General features: G+C 43.7%; 1 protein-coding gene across 1 annotated transcript in view; it reads left to right on the top strand.

Annotated features, from left to right (window-relative positions):
• LOC124595497 (nephrin-like) overlaps positions 1-27,728 on the top strand; it is a 720,042-nt gene that overhangs the window by 643,480 nt on the left and 48,834 nt on the right. Inside the window, exons 12-13 of the mRNA XM_047134264.1 lie at positions 14,286-14,492; positions 23,901-24,043. Of these exons, the coding sequence (XP_046990220.1) occupies positions 14,286-14,492; positions 23,901-24,043 (350 nt within the window). The remainder of the gene's footprint in view (positions 1-14,285; positions 14,493-23,900; positions 24,044-27,728) is intronic.

The following is a 27,728-nucleotide window of genomic DNA, read 5'->3' on the forward strand; positions in this document are numbered from 1 at the left end:
ACGTGAACCATAAATTAGGAAGTATTTTGCAAAGTAGATTACGTACTCCAATTTGACTACGTTGGCTAACATTAAGGGTTTCGGTTTCAGTCACTTCTGCGGTACGGCAGTGTATGTGATCTATTATTTGAGAAGTACCATTTGAGAAAAATATGTAATACGACAACAGTAGTAGATCTTAAAACAAGTCCTGCATTTTGGAATGGTACAGTTTTTTTGAGCGCTAATATATTTCTACTTACAAAGTGTCCACGAACCATGTACTGTTTAAACATCAATATTATTCAGCATTTTGTAATTCCGATTATTATATTACAGAGACGTGAATTAATGTGTGATTTGTCGGTGAATAAGAAATTTTCACTGTGAGAGAAGATAAAATTAATGCAGCTTACAAAAACATCATTTCTCATAGACTTAAATATAAAATCCAACAGCCGGCCGAAGTGGCCGTGCGGTTAAAGGCGCTGCAGTCTGGAACCGCAAGACCGCTACGGTCGCAGGTTCGAATCCTGCCTCGGGCATGGATGTTTGTGATGTCCTTAGGTTAGTTAGGTTTAACTAGTTCTAAGTTCTAGGGGACTAATGGCCTCAGAAGTTGAGTCCCATAGTGCTCAGAGCCATTTGAACCATAAAATCCAACAGGAATTCTGTATTGACGCAGCCTCATTTGTTGATTTACATTTCATCGCTTGGAAGGATTAGTTCTATAACCCCTTCAAAGTCTTATCCCCAAACAAATGACTGCAGTAACAAATAGAAAACAGCCGATAGAAGTTAGCACATAACAGATATTAATGTAGGCTACAGTTTTGTGATATCATTCCTCCCGATAACCTGTATTTCATCACTACACCAGAAAAATGTGCTTTAAGCATGCAAAGCGACAGCAGCAGAGTTAAAGTTCATGGTATTCGGCCATGCGTTGTTCGCCATTTAACGGCTCCGCTTCCAACTGCGTATAATCTCCAGCACTTAACTACTTGAGTCTCTGAACTGGGTGACTATAGCTGCAAGCTATTAACTGTGCTTTTGTTTAGAACTGAAGTTATGAGAATTAAACGAATCCAGGATTATCAGCTATGGCTTTGTGCCACGTCGTAAGGTAGTGCACAATGCGCCACCGCCCCGATAATGCGTGGAACAAACGGTTCGCTGTCGATACCAGATAGGGAGGCTGCAGCCAATAGCCATAAACAGCCGTTATCCTTCTGGAGAAGACAGCCACGGGTAAAATATATTCGGTGTACATTGTGAGATTAATTAGGGATTAGGAGGTCGCAGACGATGCAACAGGGATTTTCGTACACAACATATCAAATTTATTATCTATTCCGTAAGCAGTTGGTATTCATCGTTTCTGTTCCAAACAGCCCACGAGAACTTGCATTCAATTACTGGCCGTATTGTGTCCTCTTACATAGAAGAACTGAATCGCTTTATCGAGGTACAGCCCCTCTGTACCTTGGCATATATTCATACAACATGAACGTGAGAGAGTTACGGATGTGGTCACCAAACCTCGGTGGCAGATGTTGCCAGATAAGCGTTGTATGTCACGGAAAGGTTTACGGCTGACATTTTGCGAGCGTTCTTTCCAAGAAAAGTTTTCAAACATATTACTTCATCCCACATACGTCTCGTGAAACGACCACAATGAAGAAATCACAGAAATTTGAGCTCACGCGGAGGTTTGTAGGTTTATCGAGTGTCCTTCCTTCCAAGCAACATGCGCAAGTTCAACAGGGAAGGTGCAACATCTTCAGGATTACAAAATTGCTGAGATTCTCTTGGCCACTTCTCGGCAACTTGCTTGTTTACTTTAGTCTCGGGTTCTTCACCCGAAGCTAGATTGTTCTGACCTACCAAGATAGCAAGGGGATGACAGCGGTAATGACCACAGAGAAGTCCTCGGACGCTGGTGCGACAGGTACATACACTGAGCAACATAATTAAACGGCCACTTCATTGGTTTGAAGTTTGGCTCAAAGGTTCCTACGACCTCCCTGTCTCATGGTGTAAAAAGAGGAGCTCTGAGACATCACCCTCGGGCTCGGACCCTCTTTAAACAGCATCAAGTCGACACGTATGAATCAAAGACCAGAGCTCAGAAATTCATTTGCGGCGTTAGACTACACCACAATTATGCCCAACGCCACCGTGGAAGTGTCACACGATGGTATATCCTCACATTCCTTCTTATACACACTTCACCCCTTCTTTTGCTGCTTCTGTAATGGAGGTCAGAACCGCGACACTAAGCGTTGAATTCACATAATTTTCTTGTGGGCCGTCGAAGAAAACTTTTGAGACACGCGCCACTCAGAATCGACAAGAGAAGGCCTCAGGAGGTGGCATAAAGGGCGTCAGTGAAACCGCTCTGGTGTACAGGGTGGAACCACTAGGGACCATTCAAAACCATACGACGAAATTCGAACGTGATATGAAGCAGAAAAACGTGCTCATTGTTCTTTAGCCCTCCTGTGGCGTTATCGCTGGTAATGGTGGGGGGGGGGGGGGGGGAGGGTTTGAAAATTTTTTTTTGAAATTTGTGGTATGGTGTTATGGGACCAAGCTGCTGAGGTGATCGGTCCCTAAGCTATTTAATCTAACTTAAACTAACTTACGCTAAGGACAACACACACACGCATGCGCGAGGCAATCCTCGAACCTACGACGGGGTGAGCTGCGCAGGGGGGTTGGGTTGGAGGGGTTTTATGGCGGGGGGCGGTATTCGCACTTGCACGGATTAAATGGCAACTGATCGGTCTAAGACCTCAATTTGGCAATACCTTCGGTGTCACCCACGTACCTTTGTTGAGAACTTTAGAAATATACCTGTACAAAGACATCGACGCCCATTCATCTGAACGGTGTTCGGCTGCTGTTCTAGCACATGCTTTCGGTCATGCGAAATCTAAGGGTTATCGAAATGGTTGCTTGCAATTTTGAACCAAACTTCTAACTTCTGTGTCGCAATTGGAGACAATTACGGGGATTCGACCTTTAATTGTACTGGACAGTGTATAATCTGCAGTCGCAAGATCGATGACTCTGGCCCGCTTATAACCATGCAGGATTGAATTTTGACAACGCCAGCCACTCGTACTGGCGAAAAGTCCGGAAAATCGTCAAAAGAACATCGGCCGAAGAATCCGACACAAAAGCCCAGAAGTAATTTGTTACCTTTGGAGAACTGGCTGCCAAATACCACTCTTGGTGCTACTAAAACGTAAAAACAGTGGTAGCGGGAATACCAAATGGTTCAAATGACTCTACATCTAAGATCAGTCCCCTAGACTTAGAGCTATTTAAACCTATCTAACATCACACACATCCATGCCCGAGGCATGATTCGAACCTGCGACCGTAGCAGCCGCATGGTTCCGGACTGAAGCCCCTACAACAGCTCGGCCACGGTGGCCGGCGCGGGAATACCATCTGCCACACAAAGTAAGGTGGTATTGGAGGAGAGGAGTTCGAATGTCCCTTCGACCATCCGAGTTAAAGTTTCCATGATCAGATCATGGCCGGTACCTTTACCATCTGTCTGTCGTATCTATACTTGTCATCTTTTTTCTAGTCACCTCGTCTTCCATCGTCGCATCGTCGACCTTACGTTTGTTTTCTTGCCATGGTTCAAATAGATTTCGGAGATATGACTGCTGCTGCAATATCCATCCTCGCCTTCGGAGTCACCAGGATGATGATGTCTCAGTTTGAGACTGACAGGCGTGGTTTCAGTAGCTCCCCGTTAGTGGTACTGTCACCACTCATTGAAAGTAGTGACTGTATGTTGCCACCGGCGTCCGTTATATACGAATAGAATCGCTTAGGATTTTCTGCCAAATTTCGAGACAGAGTTTTGAAAACTAATAACAGTATCTTGCATGGAAGTGGACGCTAAATTCCGACCTTCTGCAAAACATCTTGGAAGTTTTAGGTTCTCTCAAATTTCGTATGGTGCTTCCGTTGCTTTTGCGACAGTGTTTTGTGAACCGTGGGAGATTACTTTTGCCTCTTTTAGTATAAATTTCTCAGCTGCCGTCACATACAGTTTCTTTCAATTTAAGCCACATCAGGTCTACACTTACATCGTTAATTTGGAAGATATGGGGACTATCCCTTAGGAATGCGCCAAGTGAATTTTTATCTGCTTTTATAAATAGATATATAATTTCCGTTTACTTTTGATGGTTTTGGATGCCACAATGTTCAGTCTGCTGCAGTTTGCATGAAAATGCTGTGAGACGACGCGGCGATATGAATACACATTTAATAACTTCACGTATGTCATGGCCACACTTTTATTTTTTACCAGCTTTACGCCTTTCGACTTTCGGTCATTTTCAAAGGCAATGCTATGTCAGTCACATAAAACGTTAGATACATTATATCACGTCAACATTCTCGAGCACGGGACAGGGGCAAACTGCTACCAAGTGAAAACTAGAAGCCAAAATTTTCAATTGGTAGCAGTTTGCATTTGTCTCGTTCTCAAGAATATTGAAGTGATACAATGTTTTTATATGACTGACATATCACTGCCTTAGAAAATGTCAGGAAGTCGAAACGTGTAAAGGTTGACGAAAAATAAAAATGTGTCAAGACATAAGTGAAGTTATTAAGAAAATATTCATTCCCCCTACAACTATCTTGTGTCCACTAGTCCCTGTAGCCCTCATGGTGCTCCCTATTAACGCATGACTATTTGTTACTAAGATGTGAATTTCGTTAAAGCAGCAATTTATACTTCGAGTGGGCTGTTTCAATAACTGCTGAAAATAATTTTCTGAGAATGCTTTTAGTAAAACTTTCATGTTTTATGTCTACTGCCGGCTTCAAAGATGTATTTTCACCAACTTACAGAGGTAGATCGCAGTCGCCACTGACTATAACTATATGCGTTGTGTACCTATTCGAGGTGAGACTCGAATTTTCCTTGAACGCTTCAGCAATTACATAATCTGAGTCAGGCGTTCGGTAAAAGGAACCCGGTTGTCGAGTATAACCTCTACCAATACCAGCTCGCAGCAGCTCTCTACTTCAATTTCACTACGAGATAAATTACTACTAATAGCAACAAGTACGCCACCACGAACAGAATTCAATCTACCCTTTATCAACACCATAGGGTTCTTGGTAAAAATGTCTACTAAACTTACCTGCAGCTTCAGCTACTTTTCAGTGCCTATAACGGTTTCTGCCTCACTATGTTCTACTCGTGTTTGGAGTTGTGGTTATTTACCAACACAGCTACGACAATTTACAACTGTAATTCTAATACCAATGTGTTCTAGGTGTACCCTCATCCTGTGTTTCAACAGCACCCTTTGAGACTGATCCCCTATTTTTACACTTCCGTTACCATTTAATCTAAAAAACCGTACAGTCCACTCCACAGGGCACCTGGTACTCGTGCAGCCGCTTCATGTTTGTAATGCACCGTTGACCTGTTAAGTAGAACCCGATAACCCACCACCCTATGGTGTAAGTGAAACAAACTGTAGTCTACATTGCTGCAGAACCTTCTAAATCAGACTCCCACTAGGTTTTGTACCAGCCGAAGCTGCAGACTGGGGGCCATGCCGTCATCTCGCTAGCAAGACTGACAATCTTTACAACTTCAGCTAGCTGTCCGAAACCAGAGATAATCTCTTTCGGTCCAAAGCGACACACATTGTTAGTACCGTCTTGAGCCACCACCTGCAGTAGGTTGATCCTCTCCGCATCAGGAAGCTACTATTCAACATCTGGGCTAATTGCCCCTGTATGCCTAAACCATCCACGCCGAGATACTTCTTCTGAAACAGGGCAAGTGACTACAGCGGTTTCAGGGTCTTTATCAGTTGCAGTCTTTGACTGCCTGCTACATCTTGAAACGACCTCCCACGGCTGAGCTATCAATACCGATGCGGGCCGTAACTGGGCGGACCACAGTAGTGGATCAATCAGGCACGAGGGATACGCTGGACGTTATTTGGATCCCCACACCTGGTGTGCCACAGTGATGGCAACTGGAAACAGCCTCAGGCTGCTTGATCGAAGCTATTACTGCATGGAGATGTGACCAAACTCATCTGGCATCCCAACACAACTTTCACAGTCCATAACCACACTAAATACGATGGGAAACTACACTATACCAACACGCGAAAAATTAACGTTTACACTAAAAATGCACACAAACAAATCTAAATGAGTGACTCACTTCCACGTAGAAGCATGTAAAGTAAACACACAAACGATCTGTTTGCCTTATGCTGCTAGTACAGAGGTCGGCTCCTGACCTGTTAAGGTGCTATTGTGCACTTTGCCGCTTTGATCTTGACATCTGGCAACTGCTATCAAGTTAGTACTGTCTACACTGTTGTCTTTGTAGTGCAGTGTAAATTACACAGTACTCTTTACACTACATTATACTAGAAAAATTTCATTTGAGGTAGTGATGAGTTGATTCACTGACCACTCTTACAAAATATTGGAAGAGAAATTAGCTTCGTTTACATGCCCTAACTATTCCAATAATAAATTTTATTTCGAACAAGCTTTCCTCAGTTCGACAACTGAGGAGGCCTTAGCATTCTGGTGCTGCTGGATTTTCCTAAAATTTCTGATACAAACTGGATTATTTTTCCAGTCCTCAAAGAAATATCTAACGGAAGATGGTAGCAATGAGATTATTTAAGGGCGAACCAGCACTGGTTACCGACTGTGATCTGAGTATAAGTGAGGTCTTGATTTCCGTTTGGTTCACTGTCTGGGTGGCACCCTGAGAGCCTGTCACATTGAACGTCCACACCTAACAGTCACGAAATACGAAAATAGAGGTTTGTAATTTGACTCAGTTCATTGGCAAGACATGTTCATAGAACTGATGATACTTACGGTCGTCTTTTCCCTCAAATACTTAAATCTTAATGCTATTCTTCCCTGACAACACCGGTGCGATCCGCCTTCTTCCTGGTCCAGTGCCGCTGAGTAAACTTGCGTTATTCGTTTACTTCTCTGATATTACGTGGACTCAGATGGGAAGACTCCCTTTTCGCGTAATGATGTTGAGAAAGTTTAGAGATCAGACATTGGCGACAGACTTCAGAACGTTGCTGCTGTCACCAACATACAGGGTGACGGTAATTAAAATTCCAGTTTCAAAACGCTGAAGAAAGAGAACCACTGCACAGAACAACGCCAAATTTGAACAGCATGTAACTGAAGCAGGGAGAATAGTCATGGAACAAATTAAATTTGACTAACAAATGGCGGTGTAAGCGTCAGATTAAGCACGCCAATAAAAAAAATGGTACAGGGCTGTTCTTCAGTTTCGTCCGAGACGCCCAAAATGACAGTCTCTGTGAATGATTGAGCGCTACTGATGAAGCTCTTTCACAAGAACAATGGCTGTGCGCTGGTAGCCTCGCAGAAGTTCCAGACACTCTAGGACCTAGAGAAAATGGGAAATAGTCGAGGAGATTAGAGTTTAACGTCCCGTCGACAACGAAGTCATTAGAGACGGAGCACAAACTCGGTTTAGGGAAGGACTGGGAAGGAAATCGGCCGTGCCCTCTCAAAGGCATCATCCCAACATTTACCTGAAGCAATTTAGGGAAATGACGGAAAACCTTGATCAGGATTGTCTTGCGCGGATTTTAAACATCGTTCTCCCGAATGCGAATGTAGTCTGCTAACCACTGAGCCACCTCGCTAGGTCTCTAGAGAAAATGATTGCAAAAATCTAAAAGACAGGTTCTTTTGCAGTATGTGGATGAGGACGGAAAGCAGTTGATCAGACGTCTGCCGAAGTTGTGGCGACAACACTGAACAAGACGTCGATTGATGTGCAAACATACAGTGCACGGGGAATCGCCCAGACGTTGGACATTCTTGCGAGCACCGTTCATAAAATCCTACGACACATTTTGCACTGCTACCCATACAAAATCACCCATGTTGAGGAGTTGCTTGCTGCTGACCTGCCAGCAAGACAAACGTTCGCTCTGGATTTTCTTGTTGATATGGAATAGGACAATGAACGACCAAGGAACATTCTGTGCACAGACAGAGACCATTTACAAACTTCAAGGACATGTCAATATAGATGACTGCAGAACGTGAGCGACGGACCGTCCACACGCACATCAACCGGTACCACTTTGTTCTGCAAAGGTGACTGTGCGCTGCGGGTCGACGGCATCATTTATCCAAGCCCGTATTTTTTCGAGGGGATAAGTCCTGTGGGTTATGTTACATGTCATTCATAACCGCTATGAGAGTCTTTTGCGTACCAAAGTCATTCTAACCCTTCAACAATGTGTGGGTACAATCATTTTTATGCGAAATGGCGCTTCTTCATGCGTTGCACACCCAGTGAAGCGGCTGCTGTAGAGACAATGCATAATGCATTCTGAACGTGACTCCTGAGACATTCCAGTCTGTTGTGGAACATGCTGTTTCTCGATTTCAACTTGCGCCAGAAAACGGTGGCAATTAAAAACCGACGTCATTTAGCTTTGAATGTGGTTTTTGGCCGCCGGGCAATTAATAACCGATTTTTGCCACCCGATGTGGTCCGACCTTGCCGCTGTGGATGTGCTTACCTAACTAACAGTGCCGCAAATGTTGACTGCCGAACTTTCGCCGAGCAATGGATAGCACAGACTGTGCAATGCGCAACTCAAACCATAGATGTCGTATTGCGATTCATCTATAATTTGTAGCCAACTCCGTTTATGTTAATACGCTTACAGGCCCATTTGTTGGTAAAATTTTCATTAAATTTCATTATGTTCCATGATATTCCCACTGGATCAATAATGTTCAAATTCGACGTAATTCCTTCCACAGCATTTTACATGTCGTCTAAGGAACACGATTGAAGCACATACATAATCAGTTTCCCTCGTTCCATTTGTTTGGGGAATAGAAAATGGAACGACTAGACGTAATGCACCGCATTGTGGCATGTAGAGTATACGCGTAAATGTGGACATTAACGATTCCGGCTAAGGTGGTAGACCGTACGATTTCTGCAGTCTACTACGAAGTCCACAGTCAGGGGATCTTAAGGAAATGCATGTAGGGGAAAAAGACATCGTTACTAGCCGATTTCAGAACGAAATAGACTTCATGAATTACCAACACCGCTCAAGAATTGACTGCCATACGTAGCATTTCCTTTAACTAAGCTATAACTTTAGAACATGTTTTTTGCTCGCGTATCATGTCATTTCTGAAAACCCAGAATCTACTCTATAGGAATTAACATGGATTCCGGAAACAGCGATTGTGTGAGACCCAACTCGCTTTATTTGTTCATGAGTCCCAAAAAATATTAGATACAGGCTCCCAGGTAGATGTCATTTTCCTTGACTTCCGGAAGGCGTTCAATACAGATCCGCACTGTTGCCTGATAAACAAAGTAAGAGCCTACGGAATTTCAGACCAGCTGTGTGGCTGGATTGAAGAGTTTTTAGCAAACAGAACACAGCATGCTGTTCTCAATGGAGAGACGTCTACAGACGTTAAAGTTACTTCTGCCGTGCCACAGGGGAGTTTTATGGGACCTTTGCTTTTCACAATATATATAAATGACCTAGTAGATAGTGTCGCAAGTTCCATGTGGCTTTTCGCGGATGATGCTGTAGTATACAGAGAAGTTGCAGCATTAGAAAATTGCAGCGAAATGCAGGAAGATCTGCAGCGGATAGGCACTTGGTGCAGGGAGTAGCAACTGACCCTTAACATACACAAGTGTAATGTTTTGCGATTACATAGAAAGAAGGATCCTTTATTGTATGATTATATGATAGCGGAACAAACACTGGTAGCAGTTACATCTGTAAAATATCTGGGAGTATGGGTACGGAACAATTTGAAGTGGAATGATCATATAAAATTAATTGTTGGTAAGGCGGGTGCCAGGTTGAGATTCATTTGGAGAGTCCCTAGAAAATGTAGTCCATCAACAAAGGAGGTAGCTTTCAAAACACTCGTTCGACCTATACCTGAGTATTGCTCATCAGTGTGGGATCTGTACCAGGTTGGGTTGACAGTGGAGGTAGAGAAAATCCAAAGAAGAGCGGCTCGTTTCGTCACAGGGTTATTCGGAAAACGTGATAGCGTTACGGAGATGTTTAGCAAACGTAAGTGGCAGACTCTGCAAGAGAGGCGCTCTGCATCGCGGGGTAGCTTACTGTCCATGTTTCGAGAGGGTGTGTTTCTGGATGAGGTATTGAATATATTGCTCCCCCTACTTATACCTCCCGAGGAGATCACGAATGTAAAATTAGAGAGATTAGAGCGCTTATGGAGGCTTTCCAGCACTCGTTCTTCCCGCGAACCATATGCGCCTGGAAGAGGAAAGGGAGGTAATGACAGTGGCACGTAAAGTGCCCTCCGCCACACACCGTTGGGTGGCTTGCGGAGTATAAATGCAGATGTAGATAATCCACAACGTAGCTGTTACAAAACCGCTGTCAATAAAAACTTAATTATACTTTAATTTAAGATGTACGAGTCCCTTTGCAGTGAAGAAACGTAGTCCATTTTAAGGGAGTTTTTGATAAGATAGCGACAGTCCAGTATATTCCATATATTAATGATGAATGTTGACACCGAAATAGCGTCAACATAGTGAATGTTCATAATGAAGGAAATGTAAACCTGTATATAGGCTACACAGGAACCACTTTGCTCATGTTTATCATATTTTGAACGGGCCAGCTATATTCTACGCCTATTTTCACGTGAGACCTGCCATCCGCTACAGAAAAAACAAACTGAAATGCGTAAGATTGTTAGGCTGGAACTGCGTTCTATGTTCTACAAGCAATGTATCCCTCACACTTCCACACGAATGACTCAGGATGGAAGGATTTAGATGTTTTTAAGTCACAGTTGGAATGTTAATTAGTGTTTACTTTCCTTTATATTTTAAAACACGTTGTTGAAGCTATTACATGGTCTTTCTTGTTATTATTCACTAATAAAAATTTCTCTGTACGAAAGCCTGTTCATACCGAAGAACTCAGAATTTCTAGTTAGTATCCCTAGCTATCAGGAGATGAAATATGAAACACAACAGTCATCATCAGTGAGAACCTTGATATCATCCACAAATTAATGAACAGTAATGTATCCAGAATAGAGGATCGTCACTTGTCAGTAAAGCTGGGATGGGAACAAGCGTTGAATCATTATTATTAGGAGAGTGGATTCACTTTCAGGAGAAACGGGTTTTTCTATCCAGATTTATATTTACCACTTTTTAATTAACATGAATATAATATTTCCACAATGATAATTTGGAAAATTATAGGATGTGTTGCCTCAAAGAAAAGGAGCTGAAACATCCGTAGTACTTGACAGTGTGGAGCTAGAAACTGGCAGAAGAGGGTATAAAAACATATTTACAAGAGCAAGAAAGGTTCCTCTTAAAAATATAAACAAGTTGCCTCTATGAATTTTTGTGTCGGGAAGCAATTCCTGAAAGCATTTAGCTTATAGAGAGTTTAGCTTCATATGGATATGAAACTTGGACAATAAACAGTTCAGAATAAATTCCGGTGGGTAGATCATATAACTAATGAAGAAGTAAATCAAATCTGCCTGGAGTGCACATCGGTCATCCCGCCGTCGCATTTCTTTGTGAACAGGCACAAGATTTAAGAAAATGCTAATGAACATTCCATCGAAAATGATGATTTTGTCTTGTACGTAAGCTGAATTTCAGATTCTCAGATTCGTGGAACATGTACAACGTGGGTACCGAACGATGTGCGAGTACTACGACTGGGATGAATACGTACACATTTACCGAAGAACACTAAAGATGTAACATCAAATTGACTGTAAATTAACACACGAATAAAATATACTTCAAAGATTATAACCAGAAAAGTTTTATCACAGACAAAGCTCTTGAACAGAATAATAATTTTACAATGTGAAATTGGTGTCTCATTATTTATGATTAACAGTAAATGAAAACAATCGGTACAATTCCATTCAGCAAGAAAATATCTGTCATGAAATAGAGATACTCTTCCTATTATTACCAGTTAACCCAGGAACATAGTTCCAATAACAAAGGATAATATTTAACTGCACCAGCTGACATGACTTAACTTCCTTAAGCCTTTCTCAGATGGAGCATTCCTAGTAGCTTCATTACAGATGGTGACAATATTCGGAATTGATCGTACATCATCGCCTTTGTGGTGCCCACCACATTCCCCGACACTTCCAACTGGACCGCGAGGTGAAAACCTGTGCTCCTCTTGCAGGAGGTCATAACGGCAGTTGCTATGCGTCTAACTCGCTTTCAAGACTCCACGGCCGCGGTGCCTGTGTTCCTGGCTGGGGCAGTGCAGGGAAAAAACAGGGAGAAATACAGGGGTTGGACAAAATTTGAAACACCGCCAGAGAAGCGTGCTTGAATATGAATGTCGATGTAGCCAAGTCTGTTCGTGGCGCCGTTGCATTTGACCACGAACGTCATTGCAAGTCATGGACAGAACAGTGTTCTCTGATAGTTGTGAGTACATCATGTCGCAGGTAAGTGGATTCGAGCGTGGGAGAATTATTGGTGCTCGTATGGTGCCAGCATCTGAAGTGTCTGCCGAGCGAGGTGCCGCAGTGGCTAGCACACTGGACTCGCATTCGGTAGGCCGACGGTTAAATCCCGCGTCTGGCCATTCTGATTTAGGTGTTCCGTGATTTCCTAAGTCGCTGCAGGCAAATGCTGGGATGGTTCCTTTAAAAGGCCACGGCCGACTTCCTTCCCCGTCCTTCCCTAATCCGATGACACCGATGACCTCGCTGTCTGGTCTCACCCCCCAAACAACCCAACCCAACTCGGAGTGTCTGGTGTTTCAGGAGGCAGAGTATCGAAGATGTCCACCGCATACAGGGAATGCGGAAAAACATCATCCGCTGAGTCATAATGCGACACACGGTCATTGAAGAGAATTCTCAGGAAAAACAGAGATCGAACAGCTGCAAAAGTCACTGCAGAATTAAATGTAGCACTTGCAAGCCCTCTCAGCACGGAAACAAGAGGTACTGACTTTCATAAAGTGGAAATTGTGAGCAATATGGAATTCCAAATCGACACATCATTGATACAAATTACCGTAACCAGGAAACGAAATCCTGAAGTCATAAAGCCTTAGCTGTTGTGCTATGGAAAAATGGAAATGAGCGTTCGGTGTCATTGGCCTGGAGATCCCTTGCGAGGCAGGTCCGGCCGCATTGGTGCAGGTCTTAGTACATTCGACGCCACATTGGGCGACCTGCGAGCCCGATGGGGATGAAATGTTGATGAAGACAAGACAACACCCAGTCGCTGAGCGGAGAAAATCTCCTACCCAGCCGGGAATCGAACCCGGACCCGCAGGACGGCAATCCTTCAGGCTTACCACTCAGCTATCTGGGCGGACGGTGCTATGGAAGAAACTCATGTGGTCGAATGAGTCTTGTTTCAAAGCGTTTCCCATTTCTGACTAAGTTTACGTGTGACGTACGCCGTCCCAAGTGTACGATGCGTGGTGGTTTCTGCCAGGAGTGAAACGTTCCTGGGTTTGGTGATTATTTGTGCAGTGATGTCATGGTATTCCATGGACCTCATGGTTCTCCTTCAAGGTCTCCTTCCTTGCAAGGCTTTACGTGATCGTCTTCGCTGATCAGTTCCATCCCAATGTATGATATTTTTTTCTCAAATTTTTGGGCAGTGTTCCAAGATGACGGGGTCACTGCTCACCAGGTCACATCGTGCAGGACTGGTTTTGCGAACATGAGGATAAATTTTTACATCACAATATTCTATAGTCTTTGTGAGTTACTTTTGAGAAAAGGGTATGATCGTTATCTGCTTCCATCATCGTTACTTGAAGTTGCCACTATTTTTCCGGTAGAATGGTATAAGAGTCAATTGGAAACCGTACAGAACCTGTATTTATCCATTGCGAGACGACTGGAATCTGTTTTGAATCCCAAAAGTCTTCCTACACTTTATTGGGCATGGTGATGAGTCGTTTATGAGGCGTCCCCATATTTTTGTCCGCTCCTTGTATGTGTCGGGCAGTGTCGCTACACATAGCCGCTGCTGTAACTACCACAGCACAGTATTCGTATGCCGGGCTCCTGGAAGTTTGACTGTTGTTGTTGGCACCACTGGAATGGCGTCGTCACCATTACAGCACAGTGTTTATGTACTGGGTCCCTGGACGAGGAGTTACTGGTTGGTTATTGTTGTTGAGTCGGGTGTTGTTGTTTACGTTGTGCAGAAGAGGAGCCTCCGGTGCCGGTGGAGGCGCTGCTGTTGGCAGGGGTGCTGGTGGCACTGCTGCTGGTCGGTATCCCAGCCCTCCTACTGGCGCTGCGCATGCGCAGAGCGCGCTTGCGGGCTGCCGCCAGCCAGAAGGAGCCGCCCCCACAGACGCCAGCCACCGTCACCACCGAGGACAACCCTGACGTCATCCCCAATGAAGGAGGTGAGTGGAGCACTAATTTGTTAGATTGAAAATCTTAGTTACAAATAGCGCTGGGTGCTACCAAGTGTCATACGGGGAGGGAGGGTAAGGTGTGGAAATATCCACATTTGTAAGGTATGCGATCATCGCGATTTGGCATGTGGCAACTACATGGAAACGTCTTGATAGCTAAAAACTTTATTAATTACGTGATTCGAGCAGTCATCATCTGATAAAATAGCTCAAGAAAGCTCATAAAAGTGAGCAATATAAGGAAACGTACAATGTCATGTGCCACAGTCGTTAGGCGTATTTGCAAAAGATGTTATTCTGAGACGTAGCATGCCAGCAGTCTGTCATACGACGTCTCAAAATAACGTCTTTTCTTGTACTGATCATTTGTCTGAGCTTTCCTAGGTACATATTATGTGACGATAATTACTGGAAACGCTTCATAAATAAAGTTTTTAGCGTTCAAGAGGTTTACACAGAATTTCTACGTGCCGTATCGACATTCTTTCTGTCTGAGCTGTTAAACTCAACGCTGTAGATTATTTTCTTCTGGGTTTGCTCCAGTTTCATTCCAACCATTTTTGCCAACGCGACACTTAGTGTATTATGTAGCGTGTGCCGGGTGATCTAAAAGTCAGTATAAATTTGAAAACTTAATAAACCAAGGAATAATGTAAGTAGAGAGGTAAAAATTGACATACAGACTTGGAATGACATTGGGTTTTATTAGAACAAAAGAAAGTGCGCAAAATGTCCGACAGATGGCGCTGGACAGCGAAACGTCAGCGACTGCGTATGACAATCGTGTATAAAAGGAGCTGCAACGAGAGAGAGAATCCTTCTGGGGGAATTGAAAATCAGTAAAGGAAAAAAAAAAGAGAGAGAATCAGATGCGCCAGCATTCGCAGCATGTTGACATTACCTGAAAAGGTGCTTTTAGTGAGGCTGTATTATCAGAATCGGGAATGTGGTAGTTCAGCGTTACGATACTACCGCTATAGGAAGGGGTTCGAACGGGTAAAGGTCCGTTGACAAATGCAGCTGTGGCGAGAATGATTTCGAAGTTTCGAATCTATGGGTTGTTTAGACGATGGACCCCGTAGTGGCCGACCGAGCACAAGACGTAATGCTGCTGAGACAGTCCAGGAAGAAATGGAGACTGTAGCGGGTTCGTCTATGCACGGGGAAGTCAGAGCTCGTGCAGTCGCACGTCGCACCTGCACTCCATACACTACTGTTTGATTGGCACTTAGGCGTACCCTCCGATGCTATCCGTACAAAATACACCGGCATCATGAACTGTTACCTGGCGATTTATCGAAGCGGAGGGCATTTGCGGCGTGGGCGTTTCAAAAGATGGCGGAAGATGACGATTGGTTGAGTAAAGTGTTGCGGACCGACGAAGCTCATTTCACGCTCCGAGGGTCTGTCAACGCCCACAACTGCAGAATTTGGGCTACCGAAAATCCTAGGGCGGCCGAAGTGGCCGTGCGGTTAAAGGCGCTGCAGTCTGGAACCGCAAGACCGCTACGGTCGCAGGTTCGAATCCTGCCTCGGACATGGATGTTTGTGATGTCCTTAGGTTAGTTAGGTTTAACTAGTTCTAAGTTCTAGGGGACTAATGACCTCAGCCGTTGAGTCCCATAGTGCTCAGAGCCATTTGAACCATTTGAAAATCCTAGAACTGTCCTGGAAACTCCATTACACGACGAGAAAGTCACGGTATGGTTTGGATTTACCACATCTACCGTTATTGGGCCTTTTTTCTTCGAGGAAATGCGTGATTCTGGTTTTGTAACTGCTACCGTAACGGGTGAGAGGTACGCCAATATGTTATAGAATATCTTCCCCGGCTTGGCTGATAAACACCTGCTGGAAAGTACGATGTTTATGCAAGATGGCTCAAAATTGGCTCAAATGGCTCTGAGCACTAAGGGACTTAACTGCTGACATCATCAGTCCCCTAAAACTTAGAACTACTTTAACTTAACTAACCTAAGGACATCACACACATCCATGCCCGAGGCAGGATTTGTACCTGCGACCGTAGCGGTCGCGCGGGTCCAGACTGTAGCGCCTAGAACCACTTTGCCACACAGTCCGGCATGCAGGATGGCGCTCCATCCCATATTGCTAGACGCGTGAAAGATCTCTTGCGCGCGTCGTTTGGTGATGATCGTGTGCTCAGCCGCCACTTCCGTCATGCTTGGCCTCCCAGGTTCCCAGAACTCAGTCCGTGCGATTATTGGCTTTGAGGTTACCTGAAGTCGCAAGTGTATCGTGATCGACCGACATCTCTAGGGATGCTGAAAGACAACATCCGACGCCAGTGCCTCACCATAATTCCGGACATGCTTTACAGTGCTGTTCACAACATTATTCCTCGATTACAGCTGTTGTTGACGAATGACGGGGGACCTATTGAGCGTTTCCTGTAACGAACATCATCTTTGCTTTGTCTTACTTTGTTATGCTAATTATTGCTATTCTGATCAAAAGAAGCGCCATCTGTCGGACATTATTTGAACTTCCGTATTTTTTCGGTTCTAATAAAACCCCATGTCATTCCAAGCACGTGTGTCAATTTGTACCTATCTATCTACATTATTCCGTGATTTATTCAGTTTTCAAATTTATACTGACTTTTTGATCACCCGGTACAACGGAAACGTAAAATTCACTCGACGAACAAATCCTATTTGTTACAAGCAGTGACATTTTGTGGAGTAAATTAATTCATTCTCGGAACACGTTTTCCGCTGGTTTCAAAATGCTATCGTCGCTGCTATAAGTTTTACAGGACACCAAAATTTATAACCTGTTTCAGACATGACAAAATTTGAGGCATCGCACGTCACACGAAGTATATCGTTTTACAAGAAAAACTTAATTTGTCGTGTCTCATTTGTGAATTGACTGCATGAAAGTTCCATGCATTCTGAGTACGAATGTGTATAGTTACACACAATTACGTGTTGTTAAGGCTACATTGGACTGAAGCCTCAACATGTGTTCACGTAAGTGCTCTGAGGTTCATAAAGGATGCTTTATAGATTGGCAGTTCTGCCGAACATGGTAGGTTCTGTTTCTTGTCACAAAGCACAGGTTCGGATAATCATGTCAGATCTGTGGAAATGGTGTAATCTACACTACATTCTGATAGCCCACCAACCCCCCTCCAAAACAAACTAATTTGTTATTTAATTAAGAGGCCTAAGCTAAGCTCACTGACCATGCTGGCTAGTCCAACTCCACCTGCCCAAATTAGTAAGCGCGCTGGTGGACTCGAAGGTCCAACAAGATGACTGTCAACCATTCCAATCCACTCGTTCACGGAAAAAGCTTCTTGGTAAGATGTAGCAGTAATCGTGTGTCGGGACAAGTGGTCTAAAGATAAAGCGAGTGGGTGGAAAAGCAAAGGCCGTGGGATCAGACCCGGCCGGAACAGGAAATAATTCAGTCTGCGTCAAACATAATCTTCACCTCTCAGTAATTGGAAGACTCGCAAGGAACACCTCGTCTCTCCGAAGCCACGTTAAAGTGTAGGTACTCTTCCACTGGTAGAACTACTGCGGTGTGTTAGGACACGAAAGTCACCGATGTGGCGTCAAATTGAAAGATCTACACAAAATTGCTGAGTGCTTAGTCACACGGAATTACTATTACAGCAGTCGGGTATTCCAGATGTGATTAATTCCATTGCTAAAATATCCGGTTTATGTAAAGGTGTCCTCACCTGAGGGCAATCTCCTGAGTTGATCGCAATATCATAATAACTTCTATGAAAAGCCGATTGCGAAAGTTTCATATAAGATTCGAAATCGGGCCATCGTAGCGTCTGTACACTCTGAAAGTGTTTAACTTCCAGGCTTTACGTGAGCGATACCCTCCACACTGGTACGTGATTTACACCTACAGCATTTGCCATTGCATGCAAACCGAAGTGCATCACTAAACCTCTGTCACAAGGATGAAAATATTTCCAGATCACGCCTACCGTCACTAACACCTGCAGGACACAAATTTCCTGTTTTTTGAAGGAGTGGATGAGATAAATCAACGCTACTCTCGTGCAGATGCCTTCTGTTAGCGTGCTTATGATCGTAGATGAAGAATACCGCCTGTCCCATTTACCCTCGTCTCGCCGTGACAGACCAGAATACAAAGCCTACTTACAATACAACTTAATCTGTTAGCAAAATGGCCCACCTTTTCTTGCCCTTGGTTTATGGGCAAGCGATCTACGCAACGAAGTGCCGTGTCAACATAAAGACCAAGTGAGTTTCCTTCACTGAAGCACAAGCTACTTATAAATTACTAAAAAATTCTCTTTAGCAGATGTCTCCCAATCTCTCCTCTTCGTTATTCGCACTATTCAGTCATACCCGCCTGTTCATACAGCTCAGGAAATTGATACAACTATAATGTGCAAGTGGTGATCAATCCGTAACTCAGCCGACTGACTGGATTTTGTTGCCCAGCCGGTAGTCAATTACACGTATAGGCTTGTGTCAATTATCAGTGTTTATGCTCTGACACTTTGAGACCTTGCCACTATTTGGCAATTACACTGGTGATGATGACTAAGTAATAGTCGAAATCTCGATCAGTTTCAGTAAATGATGTATTTGTCGACTGATTGCTGTTCTTTAAATCTAAATATTCAACGATCGCTGGACGCACAAGTATTTAATTGAGTCCACCTTGTGAGATAACAGCCTGTTTACTGAATCCGAATCTTCTCGAGAAACGTCGTCAATCAGAGATTTACTCTTTAAATGAGATCAGTGTCTTCTCTGATACGGCTCAATAGTCACATAACCACCGGAGATGTAAAGTAAATGAATAAACAAACAAGAAAGTTTGTTATAACAATGGTCTTTCACAACTGGAGCATATTTTCAGTTTCGAATATAGCTATAAATAAGTATCTAGTTAACATAAAGGGATGAATTACGGTCATTATCTGTATGTATTGTGTTTTGTTTTCATAATAACCATGGTGACTTAGCTGTCTATCGTATTGATGCATTAGCTTTTGTGTTTGCACTGCTTAAATTCTTCTCGCTTGTTGCCACGGTGCCCTACAGTACTTCATTAGAGGTGAAACTTCGACCGTACATTATTTCTTCATCTCTGGAGGAAGCAGAAGTCACTTGGGGCTTTATCCTGGCCTCCCAAGTGAACATTTATAAAGATTGTTGAGTTAATTGGGCAACACTACGATGTAGGCTAAGTACTTTCGCGCGTTCCAGGTGTTTCTGATAGACGCAGTCCTGCTACGTGACTTATATGCATCACTCTCCACGAAATGATAATGACTATCGGGAGTAACGCTTTGCTGCTCCGTAATTTTAATGAACTGGTTAAAAAATAAATGTGTCCAGTGTTTCTTTCACCCATGAGATGACTCTGACACAATTACCGCTTCCTTGTAATAATCCAGTTATGTCTGTATCAGACTAAATTTCTTTACCAGACAGCAGACTTCAAATATACACCAGTAACAAAACCTCGCTTCCCCAGCCCCCCTCCCCCCTATAGCTTGCAGATTGCTTTTAGCGTTCTATAATATCAGAAAAGAAAATTATATCAGGATAACACTCAGCTTTATATACGTCGAAAAATCACACCAGAACTAAACGGTACAGTTTCCCCAAGAACAATACGGTGTCGTCCCCTCCCCTTCTACTAACCTCAGTACCTGCGTCTCTGCATCCAGCAACTGCTAAGAATTAGCTCGCTGGTATACTCTACCACAAAACGTCCGCCAAACTCACCACAACTCGGCCATATAAGCAACAATTATCCTTCTCTGTTATTACAGCAACGCTGCTGCTGTAGTATCAAGGGTGCCTAGGAGAAAATGATGTAGTCTGACTACGAAACGCAGTATCACCGATAACATTCCATGTGCAGATCCTACTGTTTTCCACAATGCTTAGTGAGTGACTTCTCCATCTTAAGAGATCGTAAAGCCCCAGAAATTTGAAATTTGCGAGACATTTTAGCTTCTTAGCCAGTATATTCAAAATACGGAACTAATTTGTCAGTTATGGGCATTCTCATCATTTCTGCACAATACAAACATAATAACAAAATCCTTTGGTGACCAGATTTGGCGAGCTAACGAGTCAGTAAGACATCACGGGAAAAGCAATTTATATTGAGTGGAGGTGAAGTATCAATCTCTCTCCCCCCCCCCCCCTCCCCCCTTACCTCTACAACTGCTGACAAATGGGGTATCACACCTCTCACTAACAACACCTCTCATGTACGTTGAGACATCTTCTGAACACCTCATTGAAGTTCGCACATGTGGCAGTGACTACAGAAGTCTGCCTAACCACCGTTAAAGCATGTAATGTTACTCTCCGAGCTGAGATATGGACTGAATAAAAACCCTGACAACGTAAAGTAACGACATGGGAAAGATAATTTGGAAGCTGTCACTTGCTTTAATTATAAATATATGATTGAGTGTCGCTGAATGTTGTATTTACATAAAGAAAAGGATTATCTTCTCAAAAACTTTCAAATCGTGAGCTAGACCCGTAAATTTTATATAGACATTAGTGAATTTACTCAGGGTACTTGTGTTGTCTATCCCTGGATTTACTTTCAGTACTCAAATTAAAACCAAATTAACTGATTTAATAAGACTGAACCTTAAATTACTGGTGTACCGAAGCATCACCACAACAAAATAAAAACAATGAATAGCCGAGGCAGTATGAATGAGGACAGTGCCGTATTTTAGTAATCAAAATAATGACAAGTTTTATTGATGCCGTTGTAACTTCAACAAGCTGATAAATCTTACACAAAAATGATAAACACAAATCAGAAAAAGGATGGTGTTTGATTTTCAAATAATGCATTGGGGACAAGCTATACAAATTCCCCCCTGAGTTAATTCCTTTTACAACGCAATGTGATTTGTTTACATTAATCCTCTGTGAGGCCCAGTCCATTGAATTACGACCAAGTATATCACAAATTACGGTTCACCTGCGAACAGGAGCTGTGGATATCATTCAACAAGCCTACGCCAGTGCAGTAGTGTTTAACCCTTTCACTTTGATTCAGGGTGCAGCAGAAAACGGTGCACTGTGAGTAAGGAGTGGCGTGCTGTGGCAGCTGTAATTTTCTGATGCGTGCACAAAAAATTTTCAAACTACTGATTATCAGAACGCAGGAAACTTCCCTATCAGAGCCCTGAAATCCCTGCAGATTTAGGTGTGGGGTGGATCAGTGCCAGATACACCCGTTTGCTGGTCTGGTCAAATCAATTTGACTAACAGGCACGACCGTGCGTGGTGGAATTGTCAAACTAAGACGGTTGACTCAGGACGATTAAATTCAACTTAGTGACATACAATATGTCGAAGACGATTTGGAGTTCCGCTGTCAGTACAGTTGGAAGCAGACAATGGCTGTTAGTCCACCAAAAGATACAGACCACAAGTCTCACTCATTAGGGAAAGACCTGAGGTTCCCCACCAGCGGAGGACCAGAAGATGTGAAAGGCAAATAATCATAACCACTTTCCACCAAACCTCAGTACGGGAGCCTAATTAGCAAAAATGAAACCACCCCTACATTGCACAAATACATAGTACTATCCTCTACTCATTGAATCTCCCCTCTTGATTGTCCTGTTGGCCTGGTAGCCAATACAGACACAGCACCAGGGTTCTCACGCTGGAGGAGCAAGCGTCCACTTAGCATATCCTGAGAGGAGACAATCAGTGACCCAGATCTCTCTTGTCTGAAACAAGACTTTAGACTATTTAGGCGTCGTTCTCACAATGAGCATGACCGTGTTTTGGCAGAAAATAAATCTACCTAGGACGGACCACAGTTCCTCATTTACGGAGATATATAATCCTTCAAAGACGACCGTTTCCAGTTTCGGAATGAAGGATATTAATCTTCCCAGACAGTCGTGCCAATGAAATAATTAGGTTTTTGTTGCTCGCAAAGAGAAACTGGCGACTCCGTGGCATCAGGGTAGTTACCCTCTTGTCTCCACTAAACACGTGCAACAGCCTTCTATCCGTATTGTTCCAGGTTCCAACATAAGAATGCGTGGAGTTCTACGATCTTCCCACCATTTGCACAAAGGCTTACTTTACAGCAGTCTTTCCTAAATGGCTCCTTCACCCACTTTCCACCAACTGGCTACCATCGTGACAGAATGCCATCTGGCCCAGGCAAAAAGTTTTGCTAACCAGCGCCCCCTTGTCCGACTCTAAGTGAATGTGCAACGCCCAGAAGTCCCTCTGTAGGTATCAACCACTGAGTGCTGGTTCCCAGAATCACTCACACAGCCTGGTCACTGCGCTCAGAGTTTATGGTCGCCAATTCATCCCTCTGCCTGTTCTCCCTGACCTCTGCTATGGCCCCTGATGTACAAGTTCTCTACAGGTTATACACACAGTTACAAGAACGTTCCGCCCGCAATTTCCTCTTGTAAAAAAGTCACAAAGCACACATACCAAATATAGTACTGGGGAACATCGAGATCATGACCTAAACTATGAACGTTTATCTGACTGACAATGTTGTTAAGGTGGGAGGGTGGCGTGTTGCCTCTCAACTTTGCAACCTGACGAAAGTGTAACTCATATCTTAATTTGAACGTTTATTCACAAAATAGCATTATATGCCGCAGTATTGACTGTTGTCTGAGATGAGCAGAAGATTTGTGACTTTCTGAAACGTAGAACTACGAGACATTTTTACGACGTGGCTCCTCAGAAGGGATATGAAAGGTACAATTTAGTTGCGCCAAACTTGTCAATCCTGTCACCATGGTAATTATCTTAAAAAGTAATTCCTTCACGTACATATAGCTGTACCTAATGCGTTATATTATACATACCTCAATTTTTAGTAAAATCGGAGACTGAAAAAGTAAAGCCCTTTTATACACCGCAGTTATTGCAATGAACAGATCGAAACTAAGACATGCAGTATTTCGTCGTCCTAATTATTTTAACGGCATCCATCTCGTCACCGAAAATGTACTAGGAGAGCCGGCCGATGTGGCCGAGCGGTTCTAGGCGCTTCAGTCTGGAACCGCACGACCGCTACGGTCGCAGGTTCGCATCCTGCCTCGGGCATGGATGTGTGTGATGTCCTTAGGTTAGTTAGTTTTAAGTAGTTCTAAGTTCTAGGGGACTGATGACCTCAGATGTTAAGTCCCATAGTGCTCAGAGCCATTTGAACCATTTTTTGTACTAGGAGAAGTGCGATAGCAAACTGAGTAACTTGTTGCAGACGGCATGATGCGAAGTCTGTTACACGCTTATTTAAGATAAGTTCTTATTCCTATGGGTATTCTCGTATTATTGCACCAAATCTTGAAACAACAGACTTAAGTTACAGCTGCACACTGCGTTGCTGTTGCAGACGTGAGCGCAGGGCACCTGGGCCTGCTGAAGCACCCCCTGCCCGCGGACACGAGGCAGCTGGTCAGCGACTCACCCACCCCTACGCCGACGCCGCCCTCCGTCGTTTACCCTACGACGGTCGCTGCAGCCACTCATGCCTCCGTAAGTGCTGTCGCTGCTAGCCCTAACGAAACAGTAAGCATTCACAGGAGAAGCAGTGGTGTATTTAGATTTTCAAAGCGCCTTAGCAAGCATACGCTACAAATGAATAACGTCTGGTGATGATTACTCGACAGTGAGCAATGAATATCTACATCTAAGATGGAGGATAATTAAAATTTAACATGTCTGATAGGAAACTGGTTAAACGGTGATATCATAGGCTCTTGTGGAACTAAAAGGTAACTATGAAATCCATGTAAGCTGTCAGATAACTTATCAGCAAGAAATCTCTTATATACAGAGTGGTTCATTCATCGTGACCGGGCCAAATATCTCACGAAACAAGCGACAGACGAAAAAAACTACAAAGAACGAAACTTGTCTAGCTTGAAGGGGGAAACCAGATGGCACTATTATTGGCCCGCTAGATGGCGCTGCCATAGGTCAAACGGATATCAACTGCGTCTTAAAAAAATAGAAACCTCCATTTTTATTACATATTCGTGAAGTACGTAAAGAAATTCGAATGTTTTAGTTGGACCACTTTTTTCGCTTTGTGTTAGATGCCGTTGTAATAGTCACAAACATATTGCTCACAATTTTAGGCGAACAGGTAGGTTTTTTAAATTAAAATACAGAACGTAGGTAAGTTGTACATTTTATTTCGGTTGTTCCAATGTGATACATGTACCTTTGTGAACTTATCATTTCTGAGAACGCATGCTGTTACAGCGTGATTACCTGTAAATACCACACTAATGCAATAAATGCTCAAAATGATGTACGTCAACCTCAATGCATTTGGCAATACGTATAACGAAATTCCTCTCAACAGCGAGTAGTTCGCCTTCCTTAATGTTTGCACATGCATTGCCAATTCGCTGACGCATGTTGTCAGGCGTTGTCGGTGGATCATGATTGGAAATATCCTTCAACTTTCCCCACAGAAACAAATACGGGGACGTCATATCAGGTGAACGTGCGGGTCATGGTATGGTGCTTCGACGACCAGTCCAGCTGTCATGAAATATGCTATTCAATACCGCTTCAACCGCATGCGAGCTATGTGCCAAACATTGATTATCCATCATGTTGGAAGTACATCGCCATTCTGTCATGTAGTGCAACATCTTGCAGTAACATCGGTAGAACATTACGTAGGAAATCAGCATACATTGCACCATTTATGTTATATCCTAGCCAGTAATCCCATCCTCGTCGCCAGTTTTGTGGCGGAGTTCGTAGCGACAAGCAATTCGCTGTAGAAACGGCTTACGAAGTCACCGCCACACTTTTAATAGCGGGCCGACCGGTCCGCTGGAACAGTGAACAGAAAGATGAAAACCCAAACACTCTGATTAAATAAAAGTCGGTACTTATCTTTATTAACGAAGATACAGCAACACAGTAGTGAACTCCGTGTCTACAGAAATCTGTCTAGTTCGAGTCGGAGCGGCTAGGTCAGCGTCGGCTGACGACAAACAACAACTCTGCTGCGACGAACACACAACTGACTAGCAAGTACACAATTCGGTGGCGAGTATACAACTGAGCGGCGAATACAGAACTGTCCTAGCGCTCGCGACTCCAGCGCTTAAGAAGCCAGAAGCCACCGGTGGCGCGCGCAGACTTGCGGCGATTTCCTGTCTCGCTGGCGCTGCTTATGCGGACGGCGTCCGGACTTTGATGCTACCAACCTTTTGGCAGCGGGCTCGGGTGGCATTACTGGCTAGGATATAAAAATTTAGATTGGCATCGATAAAATGAGGGCCAATTATCCTTCTTCCCATAATGCCGCACCATTCATTAACCCGCCAAGGTTGCTGATGTTCCACTTGTCGCAGCCATCGTGGATTTTCCGTTGCCGAATAGTGCATATCATACCTGTTTACGTTATCGCTGTCGGTGAATGACGCTTCGTCGCTAAATAGAACGCGTGCAAAAAATCTGTCATCGTCCCATAATTTCTCTTGTGCTCAGTGGCAGAACTGTACATGACGTTCAAAGTCGTCTCGAAGCAATTCCTGGTGCCTAGAAATATGGTACGGGTGCAATCGATGTTGATGTAGCATTCTCATGTTTTTGAGGTTTCCGATCTCGTACAATTTGTCTGCTAATTATGTGCGGATTAGGCGCGACAGCAGATAAAACACCTACATGGGAATCATAATTTGTTGCAGGTCGTGGTTGACGTTTCACATGTGGCGGAACACTTCCTGTTTCCTTAAATAACGTAACCATCCAGCGAACGTTCCGGACACTTGGATGATGTCGTTCAGGATACCGAGCAGCATACATAGCACACGCCCGTAGGGCATTTTTTTCCCAATAGCCATACGTCAACACGATATAGACCTTTTCCGCAATTGGTAAACGGTCCAATTTAACACGGATAATGTATCACGAAACAAATACCGGAATATTACGTGATACCACGTATTTATACGTTTGTGACTATTACAGCGCCATCTATCACAAAGCGAAAAAAGTGGTCCAACTAAAACGTTCATATTTCTTTACGTACTACACGAATATGTAATAAAAATGTGGGTTCCTATTTAAAAAAGCGCAGTTGATATCCATTGAACCAATGGCATCGCCATCTAGCGGTCCAACCATAGTGCCATCTGGTTTCCCCCTTCAAGCTTGACGAGTTTCGTTCTTTGTAGTTTTTTCGTTTGATGCTTATTTCGTGAGATATTTGGCCCGGTCACTATCAATGGACCACCTTGTATAGAAAAGTTGATTGTTGAGCTTCTACAGGTAAAAAATGGATTTTTTCTGCTTCGGAACATCATCACTTTACATGGTTGAAATGGTAGACACGTAAATACACTGCCCAACAAAATTAAAGAATCATTTTTCGAACCCCGCTAATTATCTCCCATTCCAACGCATACGACTGAAATTTGACTCAAAGGTGCCTAGAAACTTCTTCTGTAACACTGCAATTTAGGTGGGGTTCTACGACGTCAACGTCGGTCTAGGCAGCGCTTCATACATAAAGGTGTCGAGAAAAGGCCACAGCCCAGTTCAAGTAACCTGTAAGGTGAATTAGTGATTTCATATTGACACCAAATTTCATCATAATACTGCTCTATGCCACCATGAATGTTTTACCGAATGGGAAGGCCGTCATAGTCCCTCCCACCCACATTTCGCCCTTACTTTTGACGCCTCTGCGCTGGATGTCAAAACCGCGACATTCAACATTGAAAGCACACGGATTTATTGCAGTGGCGAAGAAAAACATTTCAGGCTAACCGCTATTCAGAACCGACACGAAAAGAGCTCAGAGAGTAGCACAAAGGGCATCAAAGAAACTACCCTTTCCCCTTAGGCTTTGGTTCCCACCCATTTCGTGGGTGATAACGACAGTTCACAATGCGATAAGCAGCAGGATGACGTTCTTGATTACGTTCAACGCTGATGCCAGCCCCTGAGTGCTGCAACCCTACTCTAAGGACATCGTGGGGCTGCTATCCCACTGAACTTGATCTGATCTCTTTGGAGTGTAGTTGCTCCGGTATACAGGATGAAGTCCCCAGAGACCATTGAAAACCATTCGACAGGATCTGAATTTCGCGTCCTCCTGCGGCGTATCACAGGGCCGGAGTGGGGTTGCAATATCAACATGATTGTGAATAAAACGGCGAAGAGTCCCTAAGTCATTCTAAGGTTCCCC

Source organism: Schistocerca americana, chromosome 1 (genome assembly GCF_021461395.2).
Source record: "Schistocerca americana isolate TAMUIC-IGC-003095 chromosome 1, iqSchAmer2.1, whole genome shotgun sequence".
In the NCBI taxonomy this organism is placed as follows: Eukaryota; Metazoa; Arthropoda; class Insecta; order Orthoptera; family Acrididae; genus Schistocerca; species Schistocerca americana.